Source organism: Ursus americanus, chromosome 35, assembly GCF_024610735.1.
Source record: "Ursus americanus isolate L20-20 chromosome 35, mUrsAme1.1.p, whole genome shotgun sequence".
Lineage (NCBI taxonomy): Eukaryota > Metazoa > Chordata > Mammalia > Carnivora > Ursidae > Ursus > Ursus americanus.
In genome coordinates this window covers 10,913,547-10,925,630 of record NC_142161.1, presented here as the reverse complement: position 1 = coordinate 10,925,630, position 12,084 = coordinate 10,913,547, and the positions used below count along the sequence as shown (strand labels likewise).

Sequence of the window (12,084 nt, the reverse complement as noted above, 5' to 3'; positions counted from 1 at the left end):
AGCAAAGAAAGGACACAGAGACTGTGGCCTCTGCCATAGAACTGATGGATATGGATATAACCAAATTGTCAGAAATGGAGTTCAGAGTAACAATGGTCAAGATGATGTGTAGGCTTGAAAAAAATATTAATGAAAATATTAACGAGAATATAGACTCTCTAAGGGCGGAAATGACAGCGAATCTGGCAGCAAGTAAAAATGCTATGAATCAAATGCAGTCTAAACTAGACGCTCTGACGGCCAGGGTAAATGAGGCAGAAGAACTAATTAGTGAATTGGAAGATGGGATGGTAGAAGAGAAAGTAAAAACGGAAACTTGGCTCAAAAAAATACAATCTCAAGAATGTAGATTACAGGAGATTACTGACTCAATGAACCGTTCCAATGTCAGAATCATCAGCATCCCCAAGGGGGTGGAGAAAGAGAGATCTAGAAGAGATATCTGAACAAATAGTAGCTGAGAACTTCCCTAATCTGGCAAAGGAAATAAGCATTTGTGTCCAAGGGGCAGAGAGGACCCCTCCCAAGATCAATGAGAACAGACCTACACCATGTCACATCATAGTGCAATTTGCAAATATTAGATCCAAGGATAGTCTTAAAAGCGGCCATGGGGAAGAAAATCCTTACGTACAGAGGGAAGAATACCAGAATAATGTCAGACCTGTCTACAGAGACCTGGCAGGACAGGAACGGTTGGCAGGGTATTTTCAAAGCTCTAACTGAGAAGAATATGCAGCCCAGGATCCTTTATCCAGCAAGGCTGTCATTCAGAATTGATGGAGAGATAAGGACCTTCCAAGACCAGCAGAAACTGAAAGAATATGTGACCACGAAGCCAGCCCTACAAGAGATATTAAGGGGGGGTTCTACAAATGTAAAAAGGCCCCAAGAGTGATACAGAACAGAAATTTACAATCTATAGAAACAAAGACTTCACAGGCAACATGACATCATTAAAATCATCTTTCAGTAATTACTCTCAATGTGAATGGCCTAAATGCTCCCATAAAACACCATAGGGTTGCAGATTGGATAAAAAGACATGACCCATCCATTTGCTGTCTACAAGAGACTCATTTTGAACCTAAAGATACATCCAGACTGAAAGTGAAGGGACAGAGAACCATTTTTCATGCCAATGGACCTCAAAAGAAAGCTGGGGTAGCAATTCTCATATCAGACAGATTAGATTTTAAACTAAAGACTGTAGTTTGAGATAAAGAAGGACACTACATTATTCTTAAAGGACATATCCAACAAGTGGATATGACAATTATAAATATCTATGCCCCCAACAGGGGAGCAGGTAGATACACAAGCCAACTCTTAACCAGAATAAAGAGACATATAGATAATAATAAGTTAATAGTAGGGGACCTCAACACTCCACTCTCAGCAATAGACAGATCACCTAAGCAGAAAATCAACAAAGAAACAAGAGCTTTGGATGACATATTGGACCAGATGGACCTCATAGATATATACAGAACACTACACCCCAGAACAATAGAATACTCATTCTTTTCGAATGCACGTGGAACTTTCTCCGGAACAGACCATATACTGGGTCACAAAATAGGTCTCAACCGATACCAAAAGACTGAAATCATCCCCTGCATATTCTCAGACCACAATGCTTTGAAACTGGAACTCAATCACAAGGAAAAATTAGGAAGAAACTCAAACACTCGGAAACTAAGAACCATCCTGCTAAGAATGACTGGGTAAACCAGGAAATTAAAAATCAGTTTAAACAATTTTGGAGACCAATGAGAATGAAAACACAACGGTCCAAAACCTATGGGACACTGCAAAGGCAGTCCTAAGGGGAAAATACATAGCCATCCAAGCCTCACTCAAAAGAACAGAAAAATCTAAAATGCAGTTTTTATATTCTCACCTCAAGAAGCTGGAGCTGGAACAGAAGAACATACCTAATCCACGCACGAGAAGGCAGGTGATCAAGATTAGATCAGAGATCAATGAATTAGAAACCAGGAGCACAGTAGAGCAGATCAACAGAACTAGAAGCTGGTTCTTTGAAAGAATAAAGAAGATCGATAAGCCACTGGCCGTCTTATTCAAAAGAATAGAGAAAGGACCCAAATTAATAAAATTATGAATGAAAGGGGAGAAATCACGACCAACACCAATGAAATAGGAAGGATCATTAGAACCTTTTATCAACAACTTTATGCCAAGAAATTAAACAACCCAGAAGAAATGGATGCCTTCCTGGAAGCCTATAAACTACCAAGACTGAAACAGGAAGAAATTGATTATTTAAACAGACTGATTAATTATGAAGAGATTGAAGCAGTGATCAAAAACCTCCCAAAAAACAAGAGTCCAGGGCCTGACGGATTCCCAGGGGAATGCTACCAAACATTCAAAGAAGAAATAATACCTATTCTCCTGAAGCTGTTTCAAAAAATAGAAACAGAAGGAAAACTACCAAACTCATTCTATGAGGCCAATATTACCTTGATCCCCAAACCAGGCAAAGACCCCATCAAAAAGGAGAATTACAGACCGATATCCCTGATGAATATGGACGCCAAAATTCTCAACAAGATCCTAGCTAATAGGATCCAACAGTACATTAAAAGGATTATCCATCATGACCAAGTGTGATTCACCCCTGGGAGGCAAGGGTGGTTTAACATTCACAAATCGATCAGTGTGATACATCATACCAACAAGAAAAGAGTCAAGAACCATATGATCCTCTCAATTGATGCAGAAAAAGCATTTGACAAAATACAGCATCCTTTCCTGATTAAAACCCTTCAGAGGGTGGGGATAGAGGGTACATTCCTCAATCTCATAAAAACCATCTATGAAAAGCCTATAGCAAATATCATTCTCAATGGGGAAAAGCTGGATGCCTTTCCCTTAAGATCAGGAACACGACAAGGATGCCCACTCTCGCCACTATTATTCAACATATACTAGAAGTCCTTGCAACAGCAATCAGACAACAAAAAGGGATAAAAGGTATCCAAATTGGCAAAGAAGAAGTCAAACTGTCTCTCTTCGCAGATGACATGATACTCTATACGGAAAACCCAAAAGACTCCATCCCCAAATTACTAGAACTTACAGAGCAATTCAGTAATGTGGCGGGATACAAAATCAATGCTCAGAAATCAGTTGCATTTCTATACACGAACAATTAGACTGAAGAAAGAGAAATCAGGGAATCGATTCCATTTACAATAGCGTCAAAAATCATACATTATCTCGGAATTAACTTAACCAGAGAGGTAAAGGATCTATATTCTAGAAACTACAAATCACTTTTGAAAGACATTGAAGAAGACACAAAAAGATGGAAAAATATTCCATGCTCATGGATAAGAATAAACATAGTTAAAATGTCTATGCTACCCAGAGCAATCTACACTTTCAACGCCGTCCCGATCAAAATACCAATGACATTTTTCAAAGAACTGGAACAAACAGCCCTTAAATCTGTGTGGAACCAGAAAAGGCCCCGAATCGCCAAGGAACTGTTGAAAAGGAAAAACAAAGCTGGGGGCATCACGTTGTCGGATTTCAAACTATACTACAAAGGTGTGATCACAAAGACAGCATGGCACTGGCACAAAAACAGACACATAGACCAATGGAACAGAATAGAGAACCCAGAAATGGACCCTCGGCTCTTTGGGCAACTAATCTTTGACAAAGCAGGAAAAAACATCTGGTGGAAAAAAGACAGTCTCTTCAATAAATGGTGCTGGGAAAATTGGACAGCTACATGCAAAAGAATGAAACTTGACCACTCTCTCACACCATACACAAAGATAAACTCCAAATGGATGAAAGACCTCGATGTGAGACAGGAATCCATCAAAATCATAGAGGAGAACATAGGCAGCAACCTCTTTGACATCAGCCACAGCAACTTTTTTCATGACACATCTCCAAAGGCAAGAGAAACAAAAGAAAAAATGAACTTGTGGGACTTCATCAAGATAAAAAGCTTCTGTACAGCCAAAGAAAGTAAAAAAAACTATGAAGCAGCCCACGAAATGGGAGAATACATTTGCAAATGACACTACAGATAAAAGACTGGTATGCAAGATCTACAAAGAACTTCTCAAACTCAAAACACAAGAAACAAATAATCAAATCAAAAAATGGGCAGAAGATACGAACACTTTTCCAATGATGACATACAAATGGCTAACAGACACATGAAAAAATGTTCAAAATCATTAGCCATCAGGGAAATTCAAATCAAAACCACATTGAGATACCACCTTACGCCAGTTAGAATGGCAAAAATTGACAAGGCAGGAAACAACAAAATGTTGGAGAGGATGTGGAGAAAGGGGAGCCCTCCTACATTGTTGATGGGAATGCAAGTTGGTACAGCCACTTTGGAAAAGAGTGTGGAGGTCCCTTAAAAAGTTAAAAATTGAGCTACCCTATGATCCAGCAATTGCACTACTGGGTATTTAACCCAAAGATACAGACGTAGTGAAGAGAAGGGCCATATGCACCCCAATGTTCATAGCATCATTGTCCACAATAGCTAAATTGTGGAAGGAGCCGAGATGCCCTTCAACAGATGACTGGATTAAGAAGATGTAGTCCATATATACAATGGAGTATTACTCAGCCATCAGAAAGAACAATTACCCAACATTTGCAGCAACATGGACGGGACTGGAGGAGATAATGCTAAGTGAAATAAGTCAAGCAGAGAAAAACAATTATCATATGGTTTCATTCATTTATGGAACTTAAGAAATAGCAGGAAGATCGGTAGGAGAAGGAAGGGAAGAATGAAGGGGTAAACAGAAGGGGGAATGAAGCCTGAGAGACTATGGACTCTGGGAAACAAATGAGGGCTTCAGAGAGGAGGGGGGTGGGGGACTGGGATAGGCCGGTGATGGGTATTAAGGAGGGCACGTATTGCATGGTGCACTGGGTGTTATATGCAAATAATGAATCATGGAACATTACATCAAAAACTAAGGATGTATTGTATGGTGACTAACATAACATAATAAAAAATTACTATAAAAAAATTTTTTAAGTAAATAAAATTAATAAATTAAACTTATACTTTAAACTTAATAATTTCAGACTTGTGATTCTTTGAGAGGTATAACAAAATTAATTATATTTATAAGTAATTGAAAGTGTAATGAATTTAGACTCACTATTAATTATTTTTAAAAATTATTTAAATATTTGGGCAGATTTTGCTTATTAGATTTATAAATTTGTCTCGTCTCATATTTAAAGTACTTAAAAATGAAAACACTGAATTCACAAATGCAATTTAAACTGTTTAAGGGAATTCAGCAAACCAAGTTTGCTGACTAAGCTTGTTATTTGGGGCTGACTATAATCTAGTCTGTTCAATCTGAGTTAATTGATCAAAGAAACAATTAAGGTGCTTGTTTGTTTTTTGCTGTTGTTATTGTTGTAGTTTTTATGGAACACTTCATGAATTTCCATGTCATCCTTGCACTGGGGCCATGCTAGTATCTGTATGGTTCTAATTTGAGTCTATGTGCTGCTGAACTGAGCACAAGGTGCTTTGTTTTTATACAACCCTATTTATAAATTACAATTTATAAGTTTAGCTTAAAGACTTAAAGAAAACTAGGTTTTAAACATGTAACTTAAATACTTAAGTAGCTAATTAATTAAAACTCAATTAATTGTAAACAGACTTCCGTAAATAACAACTACTGTCAAAAATCTGACACGGGCAATTCAGCAAACACTTATACCCTTTAGGGATGCTGTTTAATTTCTAAAAGACAGCATGCTACGGAGCTCAAGAAAATAAAAAACTGATGTTCCCTTCACTCAGGGAGCTTAACATCTGGTCCAGTAATTTCATAATAGAGTACCACTGGCATTTTGGGCAGAACAATTTTCTGTTAGGAGCATAGTTTACACACTGCAGAACATCTAGCATCCTTAGTTCCTGCTCATTGAATGCTAGTAGCCACCCAATTTAACATGACAATCAAAAACACCCTGACACATTTCCAAATGCCTCCCTTAGAGGGCCATACTCTCCACTTAGGAACCAATGAAATTCTAGTCAGCCCCAAACATCTCAATCCTTAAGAAGCAAATTAATGATTATTTCAATGAACTGGCTAATCATATCTACTACATTCTGTGTTTTTCTTTAAAATGTCTGACATGGGCTCAGTCATTAAGCGTCTGCCTTCGGCTCAGGGCATGATCCCGGGGTCCTGGGATCGAGTCCCGCATCGGGCTCCTCCGCTGGGGGCCTGCTTCTTACTCTCCCACTCCCCCTGCTTGTGTTCCCTCTCTCGCTGGCTGTCTGTCAAATAAATAAATAAAATCTTAAAAAAAAAATATCTGACATAATCAGTGGACATAATGTTTCAGTTAAGCAAGATGAGTAACTTTTAGAGATCTGCTATACAACACTGTACCTAGAGTCAACAATACTGTATTGTACACTTGAAAAGATTGAGGGACAAAAAAAAGTGTTTTGCAAAACAAAAACAAAACAAAACAAAAAAAAGAACATTGATAATAAAATGGGTTTTGGGTGGTATGTGCGTGTGTGTGTGTGTGTGTGTGTGTGCACGCACACATGTGTGTCTATTAGTTTTAATCTATATCCAGGAATGGTCAGTTTACCAAAATTTTGAATACAAACTCCAGACGTGGTTAGATAGCATTCAATCCAATACCAATATTCAATCCACTAGTGCATGAACAGGGTATAAGAATCAAGGGTGTCTAACAACCTGTATTTGAGAAAGGCACCTATACTTCATTCCATAATAGTGCTATAATAGCTGTTGACTCCTTGACAAATAGCAGTATTAGCCAACCTTTTCTGGGTCCTTATTATGTGCCAGAAACTTTTCTAGGCATTTTACATACTAATTCATTTAATTTCCACAAAAATTCTGTGGGGTAGTTAGTATTATTATCCCCACTTCACAGATGAGGAAACTAAAGCACAGAGAAGCAGTGTAAGTTGGTCTTGTCCAAGAGTCAAAGTAGAAGATTCACTGAATCCTCTACCAAAATAGTATCTTACTTGCCACGAATGAACCATTCATGCAAGCTGCTATGTGGTACCTAAAAGGTCAGAGAATTGGTACTTTATTGAGCTTACAAAATACCTTTATTACATGTTGCTTATAAGTGACAGAATTCAGTCTGAGACTTTGTGTGCTTTAAAAAATCTTTTAGAGTTCTATTGCTGTAAAAAAGCTGGCTTTTTTTTTTTTTTTTAAGATTGTATTTATTTATTTGACAGAGAGAGAGTGCAAGCAGGGGGAGCAGCAGGGAGAGGGAGAAGCAGGCTCCCACTGAGCAGAGAGCCCAACATGGGGCTTGATCCTATGACCCTGGGATCATGACCAGAGCTGAAGGCAGACGCCCAACCGACTGGGCCACCCAGGTGCCCCAAGCTGGCTTTTGATTGTACTAAATATGCTATTTTTGTTTACAGTACATCACTCATTTTGTTAACAACGAATTATAATATTCCTGTTTTTACATACCACGATATGAAACAAGTTCCTTATTTTGGTTACATAACACAAACATATCATCTTCCAAAGTAATAAAATTGAGATACTGATCAAAAACCTAGAAATAAAAGAAAAGGTTTACAAATCAATTTTACAATATATATTTTTAAGTAGAGTTCATGCCCAGTGTAGGGTCTGAACTTATGACCCTGAGTTCAAGAGTCACATGCTCTACCTAATGAGTCAGTCAGGCACCCCAATTTTACAACACTGAAAGCACATTTAGTTTGATTTAATCAACCGATGGTAAAAATGGAAAAAATTATAACTATATTCAATAACTAAAAATTATACTATGTAGCAGGCTGCATCATTGGGTAAGAATGAGGAGTAAGTATCACAAAGGAATATAAACAAGGCTTTGGGCAATAAATTATCAAGGAAGGGAGTAATATTTTCAGAAAACAAAATTTAAGAAGATGTAAAAATTTGGGATGGGAATTTATATCAGTTTTGAAGAAAAAAAATCACAAGCTTTACATTCATTTTAATCACATTTTCCTAAGAAAGTCATAGTAACTATTTTTCCACCATGAACACTTGTAAGTGGGGAAAAAAGTTATACTAGTTCTTTAGAAGTGCAGATCAGGTGAAAAATAAACTCTTTGAAATACATTAAATTTAATTAAACAAATTGAGAACTATTTCTATTATTTCATGTAAAATTAATGATAAACTTTGAAAAGAAGAACATTAAGATACAGGCGTCAAAAACTAATCAGAAGTAGTAATAGACCATCTCAATCTAATCAGTGGGAAAAAATAGGAAGTAAATACACAGCTGTTTAATCTTTTACTTGCCCTATATCATTCCCTAGAATTTCATGTCTTGTCCGAATTCAAGAAGTACAGGGCACAGGAGGGCTATAACCAAGAATAAATTTACAGATTTATAACTAAGCTGAACATATCTAAAAAGTAACTGTGATGCAGAACTGTCAGCCTGTCCTAAGTTCCTTCTTTCTTATAATATGCAATATAACTTCTTTGGATCCTCTCTCCTAAGATCTGAAGATAGTATGGTGACTACAGTGATTATAAATAAAATAATGTTAACATATTTTTAGTATAATTTATAACAACACAAATGTCAAACTATTTCTAAGTTGAGCTAAAAAGATTAAACAAATCCTAGGCTAAAACAAAGAATGATTCAGCATTTTATTTTTATATTTCAAATTCACTGAATAATAGGTACCTTTAGTTTGGTTTACTTTGCCTAGTTCAAATTGTAGATAATTTGCATTATCAGAACTCTTTCTAAAAGTAATGAGTAAATATTTCTTAGGTTGATCTGGTCCTCTGTAAATTAGGCACTGAGTCAATTAACAAGTTTCAGAATATACTAAATTTTACATTAACAAAATGTCATTAGCCAACCAAAATCTCTTACCTTGGCTACTTGCGTTACTGCACTGGCAGCTAATGCTGCATTTGCAATATCTTCCAGTTTACTTCTTGAAATAGCAGAAATAAAATTTAAATAATATGATTCATAGAGTTGATTTCGCAGATCCTAGAAATAGAAGGAATATTTCATTCTTATGGGCAAGCGTAAAGGATGACCACAAATAAAAAAATCTTTTAGATAACTACAAGAGCAAGATTTTGGAGGATAATATATATATTTAAAAGATGGATTACGTAAATGACAATGCAAAAAAAAATCCCAAAAGAACGAAGTCATGAAGAAGTATTGGTTACCTGGTTGCCAGATATAATGAACCTATATATTAATGAACTTATAATATTATCAATAAAATTCTATTTTAATTACAATATCACATAAAACTGCTTGAAATAGTGTATCTGCATTTTTCTTAAAAATAATCCAGAAATGGTTCTCATATAGTAAAATGCTTATTATATTTTGCAGACACTATCTTCTACTGCTCTGGTCATGTAATAATAAAACATATTTCCTTTGCTGTTCAGACATAATTCCAATGACCAATTCCAGAATTATTACTTCTCAGTCATCCAAAAGTAGTATAATTTAAAGTTATGTAAATTCTTAAATTTACTTATGTTTTTAAACTCTAGGCAAATAGATATCTAAATAACCATACAGACATACCTTGTAGATATTGCAAGTTCTGTTTCAAACCACCACAATAAAGCAAACATTGTAAGAAAGAGAATCAAAATGATTTTTTGGTTTCCCAGTGCCTATGAAAATTATGTTCACACTATACCATAGTCGATTAAGTGTGCAATAACATTATGTCTAAAAAAAAGCGTAGGGGCACCTGGGTGGCTCAGCCATTAAGCGTCTGCCTTCGGCTCAGGGAGTGATCCCAGGGTCCTGGGATCGAGCCCCGCATAGGGCTCCCAGATAGGGCTCCCTGCTCTGCTGGGAGCCTGCTTCTTCCTTTCCCACTCCCCCTGCTTGTGTTCCCTCTCTCGCTGGCTATCTCTCTCTCTCTGTCAAATAAATAAATAAAATCTTTAAAAAAAAAAAATAAATAAATAAGAAATAAAAAAAAGTACATACCTTAATTAAAAAATACTCTATTGCTAAAAAATGCTAACCATCATCCAAGCTTTCAGCAAGTTATTACTGATCACAGATCACCATAACAAATATAATAAAGAAAAAGTTTGAAATAGTGTGATAATTACCAAAATATGACACAGAAACATGGAGTGAGCAAATGCTGTTAGAAAAATGGCACTGATAGACTTGCTTGATGCAGGGTTGCTACAAACCTTCAATTTCTAAAAAGTGCAGTACCTGTGAAGCACAAAAAAACAACGTATGCCTGTATTTTTTCAAACCTAAGATGCTGTCTATTGAAAGAGGCACCGTTATATAACACCAAGCAAGAATTAATGCTGCCAATAAAATTCTATAACACACCATCAATTTTAAGATGCATCTGATATCAGAGAATTTTAAGGGTGAAAAACTGAGGATTTGGAGCCTGTGTGAGGAAGGTTGCTAGGCAGGGCAGTGGTTTAACAAAGGCTGTGGGACTGATTAAAGGATGAAGGATTGAGAACTAAAGGGAATGAGAAAATAAGTATGTTAAATATACTGGCAGTCATGTTTCTCACTGTCAGAAAAAGGAGTTACAGATTTGTAAAGGGAAAAAGAAAAAACCAGGATGAATCCTGTATTTCTGAAATGAAACAGTTCTGGATATTACCTGTCTTTTTATCTAGAGAGATGAGGAAGATTTCTACAGTTAAATACACATATAAAAGTGTGCATATAACACATACATATATTTCCTAGTTCTGTCCATTGAGATGTCCTAAGAACTCAAAACACCCTAGTAGCAATGAGTACGCCTTATTCCCAGTTGCTGATTTCTAAACACCATTCTCTACAAAAAAACAACCAGTGCCCCTTAGACAAATGGCTGAATCTTGGGCTAGAACAGAGAAAGTATGAGACTGAACAATCTTATTGTGCCTGAAAGAAAGGAAGTGGTCCAAGAATGATGGAGACATTTCAAAAGGACACAGAAAATAAATGAGGTTGCAGGATATAAGATCAACATATAAAAGTCAACTGTGTATCTATACACTTGCAGTGAGCAATCCTAAAAACAGAATTAAGAAAACAATTCCATTCACAATAGCATTAAAAAAATATGAGCGAATATATTTAACAAAGTGAAAAATTTTTATTTGCACACCACAAAATATTATTGAGAGAAATTAAAGAAGATCTAAATAAATGAAATGATATTTTATGTTCATGGATCAGAAAATTTAATATTTTATTTTATTATTATTTTTTTTTAAAGATTTTATTTATTTAGTTGACAGAGATAGAGACAGCCAGCGAGAGAGGGAACACAAGCAGGGGGAGTGGGAGAGGAAGAAGCAGGCTCATAGCAGAGGAGCCTGATGTGGGGCTCGATCCCGTAACGCCGGGATCACGCCCTGAGCCGAAGGCAGACGCTTAACCGCTGTGCCACCCAGGCGCCCCAGAAAATTTAATATTTTAAATATGAACTTCATCTACAGATTCAATGCAATCCCTATCAGATGCAAGCTCCAGGTAGCTTCCAATGAAATTCACAACTTAATCCTGAAATTAATATGAAAGTTCAAGGGACCTAGAAAAGCCAAAACAATCTAGAAAATGAAGTGTGAAGTTGGGAGGACTCAATTTCCCAATTTCATACCTTGCTACAGAGCAAGAGTAGTAAAGACAGTGTGGTATTGGCATAGGGTAGACATAGAGATCAGTGGAATAGAACTGAGAGTCCAGAAATAAACAATGTATCTACTGTTAATTAATTTTCAATAAAATTGTCAAGACCATTCATGGGAGAAAGAATAATCTCTTCAGTAAATGATGCAGGGACAACCGGATAGCCACATGCAAAAGAATGAAGTTGGACACCTCGCTCATACTGTCTATAAAAACTAACTCAAAATCGATCAAAGATCTAAATCTAAGAGCCAAAAGCATAAAAATCTTTGGAGAAAACACAATTTGGCCATGGTTTCTCACATACGACACCAAAAGCACAAGCAACTAAAGAAAAAACCAACTTAAAACTAA

At 36.3% G+C, this 12,084-nt stretch overlaps 1 protein-coding gene and 1 non-coding gene across 2 annotated transcripts in view; both read right to left on the bottom strand.

The window, feature by feature from the left end:
• Positions 1-12,084, bottom strand: part of SCFD1 (sec1 family domain containing 1) — a 98,382-nt gene that overhangs the window by 74,015 nt on the left and 12,283 nt on the right. The window contains exons 5-6 of the mRNA XM_045802627.2: positions 8,956-9,078; positions 7,533-7,620 (exon numbers count right to left, since the gene is read on the bottom strand). Coding sequence (XP_045658583.1) covers positions 7,533-7,620; positions 8,956-9,078 — 211 coding nt within the window. The remainder of the gene's footprint in view (positions 1-7,532; positions 7,621-8,955; positions 9,079-12,084) is intronic.
• LOC123795820 (U6 spliceosomal RNA) lies at positions 5,452-5,555 on the bottom strand. The gene has a single exon (XR_006780605.1). It is a non-coding gene; the product is annotated as a U6 spliceosomal RNA (small nuclear RNA).